Source organism: Equus quagga, unplaced genomic scaffold (genome assembly GCF_021613505.1).
Source record: "Equus quagga isolate Etosha38 unplaced genomic scaffold, UCLA_HA_Equagga_1.0 203_RagTag, whole genome shotgun sequence".
NCBI classification, from domain to species: Eukaryota; Metazoa; Chordata; class Mammalia; order Perissodactyla; family Equidae; genus Equus; species Equus quagga.
The window spans coordinates 2103260-2124911 of record NW_025798627.1 but is presented as its reverse complement, the minus strand read 5'-3'; the positions used below and the strand labels follow the sequence as shown (position 1 = coordinate 2124911).

General features: G+C 37.7%; 1 protein-coding gene across 2 annotated transcripts in view; it reads left to right on the top strand.

Moving 5' to 3' along the window:
* LOC124233455 (inactive phospholipase C-like protein 1) overlaps positions 1-21652 on the top strand; it is a 327640-nt gene that overhangs the window by 247769 nt on the left and 58219 nt on the right. For both annotated transcript variants that reach the window (XM_046650555.1, XM_046650554.1), the window contains 2 exons: positions 10247-12721; positions 15072-15275. In XM_046650555.1, coding sequence (XP_046506511.1) covers positions 10247-12721; positions 15072-15275 — 2679 coding nt within the window. The remainder of the gene's footprint in view (positions 1-10246; positions 12722-15071; positions 15276-21652) is intronic.

Sequence of the window (21652 nt, the reverse complement as noted above, 5' to 3'; positions counted from 1 at the left end):
CTGAAGTCTTGTCCTTTCCAAATATTGCACAGAAAACTCTGAATTCCTGGAAGTTGACTTTTGTTCAAAGTCTATTTTGTTAATAGAACTTTATGCTCTGAAGCAAGGCTGATTATATCTCTCATTTCCATTTATGCTAATATAACTCTATGATTTTTAAAAGTTGAGATATAATTGATATATAACATTGTTTTAGTTTTAGGTGTACAAAATAATGATTTGATACATGTGTATATTGTGGAATGATTACCAGAATAAGTTTAGTTAACATCCATCACCACACATAGTAAAAATTTTTTTCTTATGATGAGAACTTTTAAGATCTACTCTTCTAGCCACTTTCAAATTCTAAATGATTTTCTTATTTTCATAAATTACATCTGTTTCTGAAACTCAGTCCCAATAACAGCCTATGATAACAAATGGTAGCCCTCACATAGTATTGAAATATATTGGGTATTTCTTTTTCAGTTTTAAATATGCTTTATTCAAATTTAGATGACTGGAGAATATGTTTAAATTCCAAAATAACTAAAATCAATGTAAATAATATATTGGGTTCCCTTAATTGAAGGTAAATATTACCATTAAAAATTGAAAAGTCACAACGAAGGAGAAACTATTCTGTAAACTGGCTATTTGGTACACAAAGGAAAATGGGAAATTTTGTCAGGAATATTTGTGAAATGAACTCCATTTAATAATGTTCCATCAAATAAAGTAGTGTAAGTAAGTGTGCAACATTAGTTAGAATGAAAAAAATAAAATTATGCCTAGATTTGAAGGCCTAACTAATTATTTATCAGTTTCTGATGGATGGTCTAATTAATACCTATGAAATAATTAGGGCATTACATTTAATCTCTACAATAATACACTGAAAGAGATGCCTTAGTTATAGGTGTTAAAAGTATACGTTTACATATTCTTCATTATAGATTTTCTTTTTAAAGGGACCATAACATGCTGCTTTCTCTCAAGAGCCCCTCTGATTAATCCTCACACCAGAAACAACAAAGTCGGTGCTGGCCTAAGTTCAGCCAGGATTCCTGGGCCCTGCTGTGCAGGGAGTCTCGTGAGGAAGGACCGAATCATATCTCAGTCTCCAGGCCCACTTGGTTCTTGGCATCTCCGCTGAGAGTTGCTCAGGCTACTGATGAATTTTAAATGCAGTGTTTTGGAGTGTGAGGTGGACATCTGTCTTGTAGGAACAGGATTGATAGCAGCATGTGATTCCTCAGAGGCCGTGGAATAACTGGCAGATGACCTTTACTGGTGTCTACCTCATTTTGTTCAAATTGGGCTGCTAAGGCACGGTACTGCAGCACATTCTCCTGGGACTTATAATAAACGAAACCATGCATTGCAGCAGTAGGGTTAGTTGAAAAGGTCATGTTTTAAACTAGAAAAATGAGAGTGTTAATGTTCCTTGTAACTGTGTACAAAGTAGATCGTGTAGGATGCAAGAGGAGATTGCTAAGATTGAAGTGAGAAATGAGGCCTTTTCTGTGAAAGCAGTTGACACATAAAGGAGCATCTATGCTTGTGAACTTGAAGGGAAATAAGAGTTGAGAATAGAAAGCTCATCAGTCAGTGAGGTTTCACAATAAACAATTGCATGGTCTGTGCCCTAATGCTGTGGGGAAAACAGCAATGGCAGGAATCAATGGAACAATAGAGTGAACCGGGTGTCCAGAGATACAGGCTTCCAAAGCCATTGTCTACCTGGACTCCTCTGTGGCCAGTCTCCTCACCAATATGGATTTAATTTCCTCATTGAAAGAGAAAGAAAAATTCCAAACAGGTGAAACAGTCTTTGATTCTACCTGTGAGTGTTGATCTATAATGAAAGGTCAGTGATTTTCACTAGCTTTCAATGATTTTGCTTCTTGAATGAATTACAGAGATGGAGGAATATAGAAAAAGGTTCAAGGAGAGGTAATTCTTCACCTTTGCTCTACTGTTGTTGAATAAACATCATGTAAGTAGATTTGTTTCAGATGTTTAATAAATAACATTTTAAATATATAAATCAGGATATGGCGTTCTTTAAATTGTGACTCAGAAAAGATATTTTGGTTTCCTTTACTGTTATTCCTACCCTTCGTTTGAGTCAATTTCTCCCCAGTTTTTGTTAAAAATTTCAAACCAAAGCCTTTTTAGTCTGAGACAAACATTATGGTCTAGAGGAGGATAAAGAAACCTCTTATCTCAAAAATGAAAATGGAAGAATGTGACTTCTTAATTCTGATTTTGCTCTTCAGTTACTTTAGGAGGCATTGTACAATTATTAATCTGTTGAAAATCTAGTACCATTTGGGTTAATCATGTGCTTTCTAGTCTGACGTTTAGCAGTCACTATGAGAGCATGATAACAGGACCTTGGTGTGACTAAACGCACTGATGCCATCTTCTGGGTCCCTGCGGCACACTCTCACAAGTCACACTGTTGGTGGCTTGGTCTTTCTAGCACATCTAGGAATAATGGGTTCCTAGGTAGAACTGTGTAATTTAAGACTTTTTTCCATGATGTAAAATTATAGTGAGGATCCACATGGAAGTTGGTTTTTTTCTTGTTAAATGACAATGCTTTTAAAATTATTTTTCCTAAGACCATCTTGATAGATTTTGAACATTTCAATGCTTAACTTGTTTTTTGTCTGGTTTTAAGTATCTCAGCAAATTAAAGATATGACTTCACTATACATAATTGCTGTAGCACTTCCTTTTAATATTGCCTCATCAGCTCTTGTGCCCCTTTGTGGTCTTGGTTCTCAAACATCCTTGATGTTTTTTAAAGCTGTTGTCATTTATTTAGAAGCATTCATTATATGCTTTGTTCTAATCATTAAATTTGATGATTTTTGTCATTATTCTATTTACTAATTTCATCAGTTGTAAAAACCTAGACATTAAAAGAGTGATGGAGAGAAAGCATTAATTCCAGGCACTGTTAGTATTGGGATTAATGGTCCTTTAAACAACGAATCACTAGGACGGAGCCTTGCACAAGGTAGGTGCTCTGTCAGTCTTTGCATAAGCGAATGCTGCATTTTGAAATAATACATGGACATGCATGGTAAGAGTCATACTTGCAGAAAAACTCTAACTGGATGGAAGCCATGCAGCAGAAGAGCTTGAGATAGTCCCTTTTATTTAGAGGCGCTTCTAAATGAGTTCTAAGGAGTGAATGACTGCAGTGAGATAGAGCGCAATGGAACCTTTCTCTGCTCTACACAGCAAATCAGTGGCATAAGAACCCACCGTGAAATGGACTCATTCTGTTCTCTATCCCCATCTTTGCCTATAGAACATCAATTATTTTTGCTTTCAAGTGGGGAGAATCATTTCAGAGATGTCATTTGGGAGAATGTTTAGAGGGCCACTGGCTTCCTATAATTCAATTAGTTTCCTCTCCCTTCCGCAGTGTGTATGTATTGGAGTAGGTTTCCTACAGGAGATGGCTTTAGTGCATTTTAGTAAATGGATCACCTTTTATAAATAAAATGTAATGTTAAATACAGACATAAAACTTAATTGGCAAGAGATATGTGCATGCATACACTTAGCATTGCCATTAATTAATTTTGTTGAATTATAAGATGGTGTCGAGAATGAGTGCTTCCTTTATGGATAATAAAATAGCTATTCAGCTTTTTACCAACGAGGCTTAGGGAGCCACCAGGGAGAGCCAGTGGTTCACAGAGCTTGGGTCAGACTTCAGCCACTTCTCAGCAGTGAATATCAGGACCTCCACCTCCAGTGTACCATACAGTGCCATCAGGGAGGGTCACGTGGTATTAAAAATAAGTAAGTTGTGTCACCTGTTTGTGACTTTGCATTAAGTAATTTGAACTTACTGTGAGAAAATAACTTTGGGAATTTTAATGTGGAATGAATGGTATAATTCTATAGTTACCTGGGCCTTGAAGGCAGAGGATGTGGTGAGGGTACACCTCCCCCATCTCCTTGAGTTTTGTGTGAAGAGTTAGGCCTTGTGTGTGGAGGTGGGTTTTCTCTGTTCTGCCTAACTGCCAAACCTGGATGTGGATTTGGGCGTAGGCCCTTTGGACAGGATGCATTAGGTAAATGTGTATGTTACATATATTGGATGTATACATCAGACCTGAATTCCATTCCTTGAGCTATCACCAATCCAAGCCAATAGAGACAGAAGTTTTGAAGATTGTCTTCCCCTGCATTATCACTCACACAGTTGGGGCTACTCTCCCTCTCGCTTTTGACACTTTAGTCACCCTGGCCTTCTTTCCCACTGAAGGACCTTTGTACCTGCTCTTCTCCTTTCCTGGAACACTTTTCTCTCTTTTCAGGCTACAGCTGGGCTCTCACTACTATCCTCACCAGCTTGAAGGCAACATAAGACATTCTCCCATCAAGGTTACCAGTAAACATCTTAGCGGCTGAATCCAACAAGCTGTTTTAACATCTTATTTTCCAGTATTCACTCCTTAAAGCCTATATGTTGGCTTCTGTGAGAGCTCATGCTCCTGGTTCTCTTACCTCAGGCTTTTTTCAGGTCTTCTCCTCTGTCCATCCTCTTCACCTGCATGGCCCGTGGTCATCTAAAATCCACCGTGGCACAAAGTCAACTTAGGTCCACTTCAACTTCTCCTTTCCTGATATTCCATGTCTCAGTTAGCGATATTTCCACTCACTTGTCGTTGAAACTGGAAACCTAGAGGTCATCCTAGACCCAGTCAAGAACTTATGACTTTACTTCCTATTTTGTGATACTTCCCGCTTATCCCCATCCCTTTTATTAGTAGCCTACCTCAAGCCATCACCATCTCATTCCTTTGATGCTGCAGTAGTCACCTACTGTACCAGCTTCAGTTTTGTCCATATCAAGTCCTTCTAGTGCACATCCAGAGTGAACCATCTAAGGTAAAATTCAGACCTTATCAATTTCTTCAAAACTGTACAATGTGCTAGTCCCTAGCATGGAGTAGGTACCTATTGTTTGTTGAATGAATGAATGAAGAATGGAGACCAGATGCCTCTCAATATCCACAGTTAGGGCTCATTTGGATTCTGGAATATATTGTCTACAGTCCTTTAAAGATTTCATGTTTTAACCAAACCTTTTATTTCTGAGTTTTGTGCTTATAAGTTTGTAAAACCAGAATGAATATTGTTAGTATAGTGTTTAGTTCATAGGTTGTCTATAAGAACAAGATAGGATCCCTATGGTGAAAATAAGATTTATGTGCCTATATTTTTGTTTGTCTTTTAGTTATTATCTATTAAATTTGTATATGAAGACTTTAAGAGAACTCTTCAAAAATAAGTGTGTTCCCCCCTGTTATGTTAAAAGAGAAAAGTGAGCATCACTCTTAGTGTATCTGCATTTATGTAGCTGGATTTCTGCATTATGAGACAAAGATCCTTCTATTCACAGTTTGACAACTGGTGTTTTGGTTTCTATTCTTTAAGGTTTTGTAAATTTGTTCTGTTTTAACAAAGAATCATCTTAGAACTATTTGCTTGAAAACAACTTGCCAAAAAAGTGAAAAGAAGACGTGACAATGTAATTAGATGTCTAAACATGTTCATCAGGACGGAGGTGGGGAAGCATAGGTATGATGTCTCCTTTACTCTTAGATTTTCCTACAGTGCTTCAGTATACTCTTATTTGTGGTAAAATATATATAACATAAAATTTATCATTTTAACCATTCTTAAGTGGCCTTAGATAAATTCACATTTTTGTGCTACTTCAGTGTACTTTTTTCCTGAACTTATTATATTGAAATAATTCAGTACTTTCATGATTGAGACCTAAAGCTGTGCTTGCATTGGATAAGCCAAGTTCTCTCTGGGGCTGATCAGAGTCTTTGAAGAAAAATGATTCTGTTTGTTGAGTTTTTGTTAAGAAACTTGCAGCACGTCCAACCTTGTTGGGCTCAGAGAGCAAATGCCAATGGGAACTTATGGGAACAGGCTTAGAAATTTGGCTTATTTGAACATTTTTTTCCAATTTTAGTTTCATAAAACATATTTAGGGAGCCATAAAGCCTCTACAGTTGTGTAGGAATCTCATTTAATCATGATTGGTGTCCTATTTCTAATAGTGAATAAGCAACAATATTGTAGAAAATAATGAAAAATTAAAAAAACTAAAACAGCATTTGGCTATTTCTCCCTAGTATTTTGAAGTTATTTCTGAGATTAGAAATCAACCCTTACATCATGAGATTATATGGAAATTATTTTTATGATATGAATATATTAGAAACAGTGCTTATTGACAAATCAGTGTCTTATATTGTTTTAATAAAAGGGTGAAGCATTTGTCTGTTTTACTTCACTAGCTTATGAGACTCTTCTCTATTCTGATTAAATCCTGATTATAAAGTATTAATTTAAGTAATATAAAGTAATTAATTTAAGAAGATAGTAGTTCCAAAATGTAAAGTATTATCTGGAAATGTTCAGAGACCATATAAACACAATTTGGTTTATTTGTTTTTATTATTCAACTCTGTTTAAATGTAATCCCTTGTTGTGAAATGATAATTTGGAAACAAACATAGAATGTTAGAAAATAGAAAGGATTGAGCTCAATGCCTAATTCTTGGACCCACTAGAATATGAGGCCAAGCTCTAATTTAGGAGACAGAGGTATCACAATGTGCTGTTCATTCTAATAAATTTAAACCTTTTTTTGGTAAGCTGCTCTAAGAGAAATTTTGGGAGGAATTGGTACTTTAGCCTTTTTCCGTCATCCCAGAGTGAGGAAGTTTAGCTTTGAAATAAACAGAAAGTCCTTACTTTATAATAATCTCCCGGATGGACGTTATGGTCATGAGAATCAATTCAATCATCTCATGTGCTAGAAGCTGACAAGAGCACACCTGAACTGATAACAAACTTGGTTTCTCTTGGAAAATGCCAAAAGTACCTGTCGTCCTACTATACACGTAACTGCAATTGATTTGCTCTAATTTCATCATCAAATTTTTTTGTATTTATCAACAAGGAAGATCTACAACCAACGCTTCAACTATTTCCAGTTGAGGATATCCCCTATCTGTTTGCCTGAACAGTCCCCCTTCCCCACCGCCAATCTGCCAAGATCTTCTTCAGGGAAATAAAGGTGTGGGGGTGAAGGGCTCGGCAAAGAGTCCATGGTGGTGAAGAGGCTCAGGAGATCCGGAGTTCTCAGTACTCCCTGCCCACTCTAACACGTTTTCCATCTCACCTCCTCCCAACTCTTCAGAGCTAGTGCATAGCATGACCATTGAAAGAACAGACCTAGACAAATATCAGAGCCCTGAAACTTTTCCAGGATATTTTGAGTATAAATAATCTTGGCTCTAGTCAATGGCAGACAAGCTAATTATTTGTTCACATGTGCTTTGGCCAGTTTTTTTTCTCATTTGGGAGCTTGTAATAACTTTGGATTTTGTCCTTTGCATGAAATAACACCCATAGGTTGCACGTTTTCCACTGGTTCAAAGTTTTAAGGCATTTTGGGGTGTCTTATAATCATGTAGGAGTTAGAGGTCAAAGCAAGAAATAAGCATTACGTGAGGCAAGTGGGTTCTTTTGTAGGCTAGATATAAAACATTTATCTCTTGAAGGCTTAACTTACTAGGAGAGAAAGTCTTGATTTAAGGAGATATCACCACAAAGTAGAGAGGCTGATAAGAGAAAGCTATTCTGAGAGCAGTAGTTTTGTTCTCATAAATGAACAGAGGCTCAAGAGCGTTAGACTGTGAAGGTTGGTGCAGGGACTATATACATGCGTTTAGAGGAACACTAATTTCCCATTTAAGGTTTGTTAGGAACTATTATAGGTTTTATAACTCTGTTGACAGTAATCCTATTTGGAACATGATCTGCTTATATAAAAATAATTTTTAATATGAAAGGTCTCATTAGCTTAAAAGACTAGTCAAATGGTAGCTTTCAAAGCTGAGTCATAGTCTAATTTACCAGCACAATTCACAGTTTCCCTCTTTATTTTTCTTGGTAGATTAATCCCATCTCACTAGTGCCATTAGGTGCTTGCCTTGATGGTGTGGAAAAGTGCATACAAACATCTGATGTTTCTCAGCATGTGGGTTGTGACAAATTTAGATGTGTTCTAATAGTGCATCTGCGTGTAAATAGCTGAAGATTTATAGTTGTTTTTTAACTTATGCATGCGGAAATTGACCACGATGGGATAATTAAAAATAACAACTCTCTGGAAAAGCAGGAGATAAGTTCTTAAATGCTAGAGCACCAAGGGACAATATTCTCTAACCTAAATTGGATAATTTATATCTTTGTCACTTGAAGATCAGATATATATGTTTGAGTTAATGAATTATCCCACCAACATCCCATAACTAAAGCAAATTTTGTTTCCTTTTCACAGGCAAGGTTTTAGTCAATTGAATAATAAATCATCCTGCCTTTTCCTGAATTATAGGACTTATAGCTTCTTACAGGCAAGACTACAGTTAAATGAGGCCCTAGAGGAGAGAGTCTACCTGTGTTAAAAGAATGCCAGCGAAGAGATGGCCCAGGCTACTTTGGCTAGAATTTTCAGTGTTTAAAATAGTAATATCATGTGGCTGTTTTTAAACATTTTTAGTTTCTCAGTGAAGATGTATTTTCAATGCTCAAAGGTCAGGAATGAATCAACTTCTTGATAACCCCAATATCCTGGTCACTGCCTACTGATGGTCCTACAGTGACCAGATATATGAGAAAATGTTCCTCTCCCTTGAAAAAGAATAACCTTACAAGCACGTACAGTTTACAAAAAATATTCATGCTCATTTTCTCTTTTGAGTCTCACAATAACACTGTGTTATATATAAAGATTATTAGTTCCTATTTAAAAGCAGAAATTAAGATTCAGAGAGGCTAAGTGACTTGCCCAAGGTCATATATCTAGCGAGTGGAATAATCACAACTTGAGACTAGTTATTTTTGTCCTAAGGACAATGCTTTTCTCATGCTACACTTTGTTGCCTGTTTGATATGCTTATCAAATCGGTCACTATAAACATAGATGAAGGTGCTTTTGGGAAATTTGTTCCTGGGAGAATTGTCTGAATCGATGTGGTTGAGAGCATTATTAACCTGAGTCTATGACCTGAACAGGAATGTATAAAGAAATATCCAGTTTTAAGCGGCATCGGTCAGATATTCGGTATAAATGAATTGGGACTCGGTGGACTGTCCAGGACTAGAGCAAATCCGTCATCTTAGAATCATGAGTATTCAGAGGACTGGACCTGTAATTTAGGGAAGACAATAGGTGAGAAGGCCTAGATGCACCCGAGAAGGAAACAGACGCAAGAGATGATTGACCTGCTAAGGACACACTAAGCTGAACGGGTGAAGTTGGTGCCCTGTTGGCACTGTTGTGCAGGGATGGGTGATACGGGCTGAGGAGACCCGGATTCTGTGAGCCTGAGATCCATGGACTCTTCCAGACGTGGGTGGAAGGCAAACTGCAAGTGTCCCCTGGGAAATCTTATGGCAAATGCTTGGAAATTAAATTTACATCGGAAGAACTGTAAATGTTAGTGGAGCCATTCATATTTCTCTTTGGTTCTAAGCTGTGACTGCTAATAGCATTATACTGCAATGCAGGTGTGAATTCCCATCACGTTCATTTAAAATATTTACCTCAGTCTGAAAATTTGCTCAAGTGAGAGTCATTTGTCTATCGTTAGCACTCAATCTGACTTTCAAGACACATATTCTTCAAAATAATTTGAGAAAAAAAGTGATTTTTAGTTAAGCTATATTGTAAGTCCTTTGTGATGTAAAATGTGCTCAGGTAAAAATCTTTTATTTGAACTAGTGTTAAGTATAAAACTTAAACTGTTGCAGAATGTGAATGAGGAGAACTTTTTAAAGAAATCCAGCTTTATTGCTTTCACAAATCTCTAGGGACTTAGTTGGGTTATCAGAGTACCAACAGGTGGGGTTCTTAGGACATCTGCTTCAGTGGACAAATAACAGTGATTTGCAGTTAACTTAATACTTGATTTTATTTCAAAGAACATACAGGCATTTGAAAAATAAGCTTTTTTTCCTGAACCTAATAAGATAATTTTCTTGGCGATGTCTCTTTTCTGAAACAGTGAAAAGGTAAATTTTAGGCTAGCGTCTGTCCAGATAATCACGATGTCTGAATGGAGTCTGAAGAGTTCATAGAGTGTTAACTGAATTTGTCTGTTTTCTAAAGGAAATTGATTATTTTTAAATTATTTTACAGGATCCTTCAAACCAAAAATGTGGGGGAAGAAAGAAAACTGTGTCTTTCAGCAGCATGCCATCGGAAAAGAAAATTAGCAGTGCGAGCGACTGCATCAGCTTCATGCAAGCTGGCTGTGAACTCAAGAAGGTCCGGCCAAATTCCCGCATTTACAACCGTTTTTTCACCCTGGACACAGACCTCCAAGCTCTTCGCTGGGAGCCTTCCAAGAAAGACCTTGAGAAAGCTAAGCTTGATATTTCTGCCATAAAAGAGATCAGACTGGGCAAGAACACAGAAACGTTTAGAAACAATGGCCTTGCTGACCAGATTTGTGAGGACTGTGCCTTTTCCATAGTCCATGGGGAAAACTACGAGTCTCTGGATCTGGTTGCCAATTCAGCAGACGTAGCAAATATCTGGGTGTCAGGGTTACGGTACCTGGTTTCTCGGAGTAAGCAACCCCTTGATTTTATGGAGGGCAACCAGAGCACACCAAGGTTCATGTGGTTGAAAACTGTGTTTGAAGCAGCAGATGTTGATGGGAATGGGATTATGTTGGAAGACACCGCTGTAGAGTTAATAAAACAGCTCAACCCTACCCTGAAGGAGTCCAAGATCAGGTTAAAGTTTAAAGAAATCCAGAAGAGCAAAGAGAAACTAACCACTCGAGTGACAGAAGAGGAATTTTGCGAAGCTTTTTGTGAACTTTGCACCAGGTCAGAAGTATATTTCTTACTTGTACAGATATCTAAAAACAAAGAATATTTGGATGCCAATGATCTGATGCTCTTTTTAGAAGCTGAGCAAGGAGTCACCCATATCACTGAGGATATGTGCTTAGACATTATTCGGAGATATGAACTTTCTGAAGAGGGACGCCAAAAAGGGTTTCTTGCAATTGATGGCTTTACCCAGTATTTGTTGTCACCAGAATGTGAAATTTTTGATCCTGAGCAAAAAAAGGTTGCCCAAGATATGACCCAGCCCTTATCTCACTACTACATCAACGCCTCTCACAACACCTATCTCATAGAAGACCAGTTCCGGGGGCCGGCTGATATTAACGGGTATGTCAGAGCTTTGAAAATGGGCTGTCGAAGCATTGAACTTGATGTAAGTGATGGTTCAGATAATGAACCAATCCTCTGTAATCGAAATAACATGACAACACACCTTTCCTTTCTAAGTGTCATAGAGGTGATAAATAAATTTGCCTTTGTTGCTTCTGAATACCCACTCATTCTGTGCTTGGGGAATCGCTGCTCCCTGCCACAGCAGAAGGTAATGGTCCAACAGATGAGAAAGGTTTTTGGCAATACGCTCTATACGGAAGCACCTTTGCCATCAGAATCCTACCTCCCATCACCAGAAAAATTAAAAAGAATGATCATTGTGAAAGGAAAGAAATTGCCTTCTGATCCAGATGTTTTAGAAGGAGAAGTAACAGACGAAGATGAAGAAGCTGAAATGTCTCGAAGGATGTCAGTAGATTACAATGGTGAGCAGAAACAAGTCTGGCTGTGTAGGGAGCTCTCTGATTTGGTATCTATCTGTCAATCTGTTCAGTACAGGGATTTTGAACTGTCTATGAAGAGCCAAAACTACTGGGAAATTTGTTCATTTAGTGAAACAGAGGCCAGCCGAATTGCAAATGAGTATCCAGAGGATTTTGTAAATTATAATAAGAAGTTCTTATCAAGAATCTATCCTAGTGCCATGAGGATTGATTCCAGTAACTTGAATCCACAAGACTTTTGGAATTGTGGCTGTCAGATTGTGGCAATGAATTTTCAGACTCCTGGTCCGATGATGGACCTTCACACAGGCTGGTTTCTTCAAAATGGGGGTTGTGGTTATGTTCTGAGGCCGTCCATCATGCGAGATGAAGTTTCTTACTTCAGCGCAAATACAAAGGGCATTGTACCTGGGGTGTCTCCTCTGGCTCTTCACATCAAGATCATCAGTGGGCAGAATTTTCCAAAGCCCAAGGGAGCGTGTGCCAAAGGGGATGTCATAGATCCCTATGTTTGTATAGAGATACATGGAATTCCAGCAGACTGCTCCGAGCAAAGAACTAAAACCGTACAACAAAACAGTGATAATCCTATTTTTGATGAAACTTTTGAGTTTCAAGTAAACCTGCCTGAGCTGGCCATGATCCGCTTTGTTGTTCTGGATGATGACTACATCGGGGATGAGTTTATAGGGCAATACACAATACCGTTTGAATGTTTGCAGCCTGGATATCGGCACGTTCCCCTGCGCTCTTTCGTGGGTGACATCATGGAGCACGTAACCCTTTTTGTCCACATAGCAATAACTAATCGAAGTGGAGGAGGCAAGGCACAGAAGCGCAGCCTTTCGGTGAGAATGGGGAAGAAAATTCGGGAATGCACCATGCTCAGGAATATCGGTCTTAAAACCATAGATGACATCTTTAAAATAGCAGTTCATCCCTTGCGAGAAGCCATAGATATGAGAGAAAATATGCAGGTAGGAAAAATCCCATACTCTCCTCCCCTGCTCCTACTTCCCCCTCCCTTCTCTTACTGGTGAACGTTGTGTTTTATTAATAGTCTGATTCCTCAAAAGATTATCAGAAAGATTGTGTAAACCCATATACCACTGAACTAAGTTCAGTGTTGCCTGTAATAAAGCAGATATGTTTTATGTTTCTATTCGTGAATGCTGTGTTAAATTTGGCCTGAACTAAGTGAGCCAGGTAATGGAGTATCAATGTAGCAAAATGCCATATACCCATTCAACATCGGTAGTACATAGCCAAATTGATATGTGGAATGTGTATACGAAGAGAATAGAGTACAAAATATTGTATGTGTGTCATACATAAAATATTAAATAAACACGCGCATACTGATTAGGAGTATATGTGTAAAATATTTGCATATGTGAACACGAAAGGGAATTTTAAGTCATATGAAACGAATGTAATGTCTGTTAAGTTACTTTTTAGTTAGGTGTACAACAGTAATATTAAGTTATTCCCCACAAGAGCAAACAAAACTAAACAAAATTTAGCACTTGAACTTGCTGAAAACTATGTAGGTTTCTCTTAGAAATGTGGTTTAATCAAAAGGACATGGATTCTGGATTAAACTCTAGCCCCATGTGGTCTTGAACAAATTATTTCAGCTCTTTGATCATCAGTTTTCTCTACATAAGGTAATAAAAATAGTAATACTTACATTGCAGGATTATAATGAGAAATAAATGAGAGTTTGTGTAAATTGCGCAGCCTTGGCATGTAGAAATTCAATGTTAGTTTCCTTCCCTTCATTAATGCTTGTAATCAGAGATGGCCATAAACTTTTTTCTTCAATATCGTTTAACGTATTTATTCCAGGCTCAATGTCACTGAGAGTCCATCCACAACAATACTGAGTTTCTGCACCAGGCAAGGAGGTGCTGGTGGGCAGAAGCAACAGCAGTCTACGTACGAGAGCGAAACAGGAGAGGAATATTTTTCAATGCACTGCATTTGCTCCTTTAGCTAACATTTTTAAAGTAAACCTCACCAAAAAATCCCCACTTCAAGACAGAAAACAAGCTTGAAGAGATTAAATAATTTCCCAAATATTGCTGTTAATAAATAGCAATGTTGGGCTTTAAATCCAGACCTACTGCCACAACCATGGTCCTTCCTGGTTTTTAGTCATGTGATGCTGATCCTCAAACCCACGACTTGGTGAAAACTATTTTTATGTTATTTCACAGAGGAATTCTAGGATTGACTTAAAATCAATTTTAATAGCCAAAATGGTGGAAAATAGTGTGGTACATAAATGATATGTAAATCCTCAGACTGTAAGCATTTAATTTGAGGTGGGGTCTCATAGCCACTATTTTAAAAACAGTCTCCAAATATTAGCATCTTCTACCTGCCTTTTCCTGACATAATTCTGTAACTATTATAAATCCCTCTATGAGATTAGTTATAAATCATTTCTACATCTAAATTTATAAATAGAAGTAGATTTTGTATATTTCTATATAATTCTTGAAATATATCCTTTATATATATTATGTGTTTAAAATACATATTAAGGAGAGTTGGTTATGGATAAAGTTTTTCCATGTAGTACTGATAATTTATATCGTCTCAACAGAAACTCTTTTGGGTTGAGGATTATTTGGAGCCTAATCAGTAGAAAAATGAGTACTATCATTGTCACTAAATTCAGGAGACATATAATAGGTTAGGTATTATTTGCTGTTAATAAAACATAAAATAGTCATAATTCTTATTTCAAATGAATCTTTTAAAAGCCTGTAACATGGACAAACGTAGCCCAACATGAAATGTGTTTTAGTATGTGCGTCTGTCAGGTGCATCTCTGATGGGATGACAAAGGGTACCATTGATAGTTAGTTAAGCGCACGTGGTGAGTGATGGCAGCCTGCTCCCTTGAGGGGAAGAGCCTGAAGGAGATGCACTCCGATGGACAACCACTGACATGCTTTTATGACCATCAGGATACAAATAAAATAAGGTGTTCATGACTGGCCAATGCTAGTTTGTATGAATATTCCAGTGCTTGGCTTTGAAAAGCACTGTGTAGCCTTGAGTCTCAATCTGCTTTGCTTTGTGGCATATTTGTGGTGGTTGCTGAAAACTGAGAAAGATGAAGTCTAATAGTGAATTAGCTCTGTGTTATCTGTGTGCATAACACAACCTTTCTGGTTGGTTATAATCCAGTTTGCTCCACACGATATCTGTATTTAAGGGTGTTCCTTTATGCATATGGTTTTGTGTAAGCCTAGGAGTGCTGGGGGTGAAGTGTCATGTGGTCAGAAGTGTAATTCCATGTTTTCTTCCCCACAGAATGCCATAGTGTCTGTTAAGGAGCTGTGTGGACTTCCTCCTATCGCCAGTCTAAAGCAGTGCCTGTTGACCCTGTCCTCTCGGCTCATCACCAGTGACAATTCTCCCTCAGTCTCTCTTGTGATGAAAGATAACTTCCCTTATCTGGAGCCTCTGGGGGCAATTCCAGATGTGCAGAAAAAGATGCTGGCTGCTTATGATCTGGTAGGATATTGTGACGCTGTATTTCTTATCTATGCGTGTGGGAGATCATATGGCAGGGCTCTTTCATGGAACTCTAATGAATAACACAAAATCATTGCCTTTGAAACCTGGTTTGGGGGTAGCAGGCAGAGTTGGCCCTCTCTGCTTCCCATAAGCTCCAGTGGAGACTCCGAGGAGGTGCTCTGAACCCAGAGCTCCACAGAATGCAAATGGAAAATCTCCGCTTTAGCGAGGAATGAATTATTGATTAAGTCCTCAAGGGTATAGACAATTTCTCATCCTCCAAGTGACTTTAGCCTGAAAATAATCATTTAATTGCACACCTCTAGCAAGTAAACTTATGTCTCAGGGCTGTCTTATGATGGTTAAAACTAGGCATTTCTCTGGAGTTTTTATTTCTAAGCTCATAATGTTATCTGACTTTTCTGAATATATAATGGAATTTATGTAGCAATTAAATTTAAGAATAACTATATTTTTACATCTCCTAATTCCATAAAAAAAATTAAGGAGCAAATGAAAAACTGGGAAAATTTGTAACATGTGTGCTAGATAAAGTGTAAATGTCCTTAAAATAGAAAGAACACTTAAAAATAGATAAGGAAAAAAATACCGTGAAAAGAATCTTACATCAATCAGGATTAAGTTCAGCTTCATGAACCAAAAAATGCAAACCAGTCATGGCTTAAAAGTACAAAGTTTTATTCTCTCACATAAAAGTCTGGAGACCAGCCATTGAGAGTGGCACGTCCACCGTCTTAGGAACCTGGGCTCCCTCGAGCTTTCTGCTCCACTGTCGCTAGACCATCCTCAGAGTCCAAAATGGCTGCTGAGCTCCAACCATAACATCTGCATTGGAACCATCAGGAAAGATGAAGAGGAAAAAGAGGCATATCCTCTCTTTTTAAGTACATTTCTGTGAAATAGCATGGATCACTTTTGCTTATATTTCATTAGCCTGGAATTGACACATAGCCACAGTTAGCTGTGAAGGAGAATGGGAAATGTCTTTATTTCAAGGGGCTATGTGCCTAGCTAAAAATTGTCTCTTCGGTTACTAAGAGATAGAGGGAGAGTGGATATTAGGGGACAGCAGATAGCTGTGCTTCAGGGGTGAACAGGCAATTCATGTGTCTCCTCCCCCTAAAAAAAACCCAATGAAAATGCAAAGACATATTTAACCTTAAAGTAAATTTTTAATTAACGATATTAAAGAAATGAAGTGAGATACTTGCCCTCTCCATCAAATTGGCATTTTTCTTTTCTTTTTAAAAAAGTACCTCTGATAAAGAATTTAAGGAAATGGATACTCTCATCCATCCACTTCTAGCGGGAAAATAAAGTGAGATAATTTGGGGGGAAAAAATTTGGTGATGTAATTTAAAATGTTTACCCCATTTGAGCTACATATTTCCTTTCCAGGGATTTATTATAAGTCAATAGAGATTTACATAAACATATAGGTTTAATGATGTCAACATAGAAGGATTGGTTACAAAAAATACAGTAAACCATGTTATAGACTCTTTTGAAACCATTAAAATAATGTGTTAGAAGAATATTTAATGATGTGGGGAACTCCTTATAATATGTTTTGTGAAGAAGTCTGGTTATAAAAAATATACACTATAAGATTTAAATTGTATTTATATGTGTACATAGCTAAAATACTAGCAGGATATTAATAGTGATTATTTTTTTTCTAGGTTTAAATAAGCTTTTGTTGGTGAAACTCATGATATATTTTATAGGGTAAATCAAAGGCCTGGAGATTTGCTAATATCCTTTCTGTTTTTGACCTATTCTTACTCTCAGGATAATCACTGACTACCTCTTTATAAAACTGATTATGTACTTTAATAGAAGATTCTACCCTCTTCTCTTCTTTTTTTTAATTAATTTTTTTATTGTGCCATAACAGTTTGGAACATTGTGAAATCTCAATTGTACATTATTATTTGTCATACACCATATAAGTGTGCCCCTTCACCCCCTGTGCCTACCTCCTACCTCCCTTCCCCTGGTAACCACACTGTTCTCTTTGTCCGTAAGTTTGCTTATGTTCCACAAATAAGTGAAATCATATGGTGTTTGTCTTTCTCTGTCTGGCTTATTTCACTTAACATAATACCCTCAAGATCTATCCATGTGGTTGCAAATGGGACAATTTTGTCCTTTTTTATAGCTGAGTAGTATTTTATTGTATATATATATATATATATGACATCTTCTTTATCCAATCATCAGTTGACGGGCACTTGGGTTGCTTCCGTATCTTGGCTATTGTGAATAATGCTGCCATGAACATAGCGGGTGCATAAACCTCTTTGTATTGTTAATTTCAAGTTTTTTGGATAAATACCCAGTAGTGGGATGGCTGGATCACATGGTAGTTCTATTTTTAATTTTTTGAGGAATCTCCATACTGTTTCCCATAGTGGCTGCATGAGTTTGCATTCCCACCAGCAGTGTATGAGGGTTCCCTTTTCTCTACATCCTCTCCAACATTTGTTTTTCTGTCTTGGTGATTATAGCCATTCTAACGGGCGTAAGGTGATATCTAAGTGTAGTTTTGATTTGCATTTCCCTGATGATTAGTGATGTTGAGCATCTTTTCATGTCCCTTTTGTCCATCTGTAGATCTTCTTTGTAAAAATGTCTGTTCATGTCCTCTGCCCAATTTTTGATCAGGTTGTTTGTATTTTTGTAGTTCAGTTGTGTGAGTTCTTTATATATTATGGAGATTAACACTTTGTTGGATATATGATTTGCAAATATTTTCTCCCAGTTGGTGGGGTTTTTTTTTTTTTATTAAGGTTGTGAAAGTTAACATCCTTGTGAAATTACAGTTGTACATCATTATTAGTCATGTCGTAGGTACACCACTTCACCCCTAGTGCCCTCCCCCCACCCCCTTTCCCCTGGCAATCACTGATCAGTTCTCTTTGTCCATATGTTAACTACCACCTATGAGTGGAGTCATACAGAGTTCGTCTTTCTCTGTCTGGGTTATTTCACTCAACATAATGCCCTCAAGGTCTATCCATGTTGTTGTGAATGGGACGACTTTGTCCTTTTTTATGGCTGAGTAGTATTCCATTGTATATATATACCACATCTTCTTTATCCAATCATCAGTTGCTGGGCACTTAGGTTGCTTCCACGTCTTGGCTATTGTGAATAATGCTGCAATGAACATAGGGGTGCATGGAACTTTTGGAATTGCTGATTTCAGGTTCTTAGGATAGATACCCAGTAGTGGGATGGCTGGGTCATAAGGTATTTCTATTCTTAACTTTTTGAGGAATCTCCATACTCTTTTCCATAGTGCCTGCACCAGTTTGCATTCGGGTGGGTTGTTTTTTCATTTTGATTCTGGTTTCCTTTGCCTTCCAGAAGCTCTTTAGTCTGATGAAGTCTTACTTGTTTATTTTTTCTTTTGTTTCCCTTGTCTGAGTACACATGGTATTCAAAAAGATCCTTTTAAGGCTGATGTCAAAGAGTATACTGCCTCTATTTTCTTCCAGAAGTTGTATGGTTTCAGGTCTTACCTTCAAGTCTTTGATCCATTTTGAGTTTATTGTTGTGTGTGGAGAGAGATAATGGTCTACTTTCATTCTTTTACATGTGGCTGTCCAGTTTTCCCAGCACCATTTATTAACAAGACTTTCCTTTCTCCATTGTATGTTTTTGGCTCCTTTGTCAAAGATTAGCTTTCTGTGGGTGGGTGGTTTTATTTCTGGGCTTTTGGTTCTGTTCCATTGATCTGTGTGACTGTTTTTGTGCCAGTACCATGCTGTTTTGATTACTATAGCTTTGTAATATGTTTTGAAGTCAGGGATTGTGATGCCTCCAGCTTTGTTCTTGTTTCTCAGGATTGCTTTGGCTATTTGGGGTCTTTGGTTGCCCCATATGATTTTTAAGATTCTTTGTTCTATTTCTGTGAAGAATGCCATTGGGATTCTGATTGGGATTGCGTTGAATCTGTAGATAGCTTTAGGTAGTAGGGGCATTTTAACTGTGTTTATTCTTCCATAATAGTGATTATTTTTAAATAAGGAGCATGAATTTTATTTTCTTATTTATGTTTTTCAATATTTTTTCTCTATTTGCCAAACTCTTTATAGTGAACCTGACTGATTTTTATAATTGAATAAAAAGAAACAGTAAAGAAGAAAAGAATAATGTTTTATCATCAAACACAACTGGAAGATGTTTAGGATAACCATTCTACAGCTGAAAAAGGAAAAAATCCCATAGAGTGTATTTTGCTTATGAGTGATTGAACCTCTTATAAACTGTACTTCATGGCTGCTGGGGGAAAAGTTCGCCTATTACCTGTATCTCATTTTTCATGAAATCAATTTTTTCATCATAAAAGTAGGGACTGAAAGCTATTCAGTGAATAGGTATAATTGCCATCTGAGAGGTGACATTAGGGTACTAGTTGCCATAGAAACAGACAGTGGAAATCACTCCAATTCCCTTTTAAGCTAAGCAAGAAGAATCATTCACTGAGAGGGGAGCCTGGTCCCCCGGAGCTGGGCCTATAAGAAGCAGAAAAGCACCTGAACTGTGTTTGGCCCATTTCCATTTCACATCCCCAAGTGTCCGATGGGGTTTTGTTTTTCCGTTTTATCTGCTGGTGCCAAATGTGAACATGAGCTTTTTCTCATTTGTATTTTTAAAATGCAATTTGTAATTATAAGCATAGCATAGTTTTCCAAAGCTTAAAATCAAAGGCTATCATGGACAGCAGAAATACTTACAACGATGTCTTCATTTATAGTTCCCTATGGAAATGGCTTTTCATTTTGGTAAGGAGTTGAGTATAAATATCCTTACATCAAATAGTAAACTCAGCAGACTGTGGAAGTGATCGAAAATCCTGCTGACGTCTCTGTTTGTTGTTTCTTTTAGGGGGTGGGTGGGTAGGGCCAGATGAGTGTTGTGACAGTATTGAACGTAAAAATGCCATTTTTAGCTTTTAGGTTTTGCTTTGTATTGGTTGGCATTTTTAATGCTCTTGATGTATCAGTGTTAGTATTTATTTTAAAGAGGTCCCCCAAGATATTCTGCAGATCCAGAGTGATCATTTAAAAACATAAATCTGACCATGTCACTTTTCTGCTTAAGATCCTCTGGTGGCTTCCCATAAAATAAAATAGAAACTCCTCACTGTGGCCTGCGGGGCCATTTATGGTCTGGCCTGGCTTACTTATCTCTCTTGCCTCTCCCAGCCTCACCCTGGACCCTCGCTTCTGCTCACTCCCCCAGCACATGAGCTTGCTTTCTTTCTGCAATCAGACCAAGCTTGTTCCAAACTCCGGGTTATTTTATTTGCAGTTCTCTGTGCCTGGAACATTCTTCTCTTGCATGGATAATTCCTTCTTATCTCTTAATTCTTATCTGAAATGTCATATCTTCAGAGAAGCCTTCTCTAACTGCTGTCCCCAGCTGTCACTCTATCACATAGCCCTGTTTGATTTCCATAGTCCTACATAGCAAGAATGAAAAATATTTTGCTTGACTTTTTGTTTAATTTCTGTCCTCCTTTACCTCTCAGTTTGAATGTATACTCCATGAGGGCAGAGACCCTGTCTATCTTTCTTTACTACCATTATCTCTAGCTCCTAAAAGAGTGCTGGCACATAGTATGTTATCAACTAATGTTAGTTGAATAAAAAGTAAATAGAGGCATCTGTTGTTGGTGAAAATAGTGTAGTTCCCATGCTATAATTGAATGTGTTTTATGGTAAATCTTTAAGTCCCCTTGTTTTACTCCTATGATACCACCCTAGCCAAATTGTTCCCTGTCTTAGACATACAGTTAAAAACCTAGAGACTAAGGCAAAACTATGGAGACAGTAAAAAGATCAGTAGTTGCAAGGGGCTGCGGGCAGGGTGGAGGAAGGGAGGGAGGATGAATGACTGGAGCCCAAGGGATTTTTAGGACAGTGAAACTATTCTGTATGACATTGTACTAGTGGACACCTGTCATTATGCATTTGTCAAAACCCATAGAATGTACAACACAAAGAGTGAACAGTAATGTAAACTATGGACTTTAGCTAATCACAAGGTGTCAATACTGGCTCTTGAATTGTGATAAGTGTACCACACTAGTGTGAGATGTTAGCAGGAGGGAAAAGTGGAGGTGGGGTGAGAGGGTAGATGGGAACTCTCTGTACTTTCTCCTTAATTTTTATGTAGACCTAAAACTTCTCATAAAAAGAAAGTCTAAAAACCCCCCCTACAGACTATTAATAAAAGCTTATTTGGATGACTAAGGCAGAAGGCAGATCTGGGGTTTATTGCCTGGTGGTGGTGTGGGGGCAGTAATTCCAAAATGAACATCGTGCCTGTTCAACTTAGAC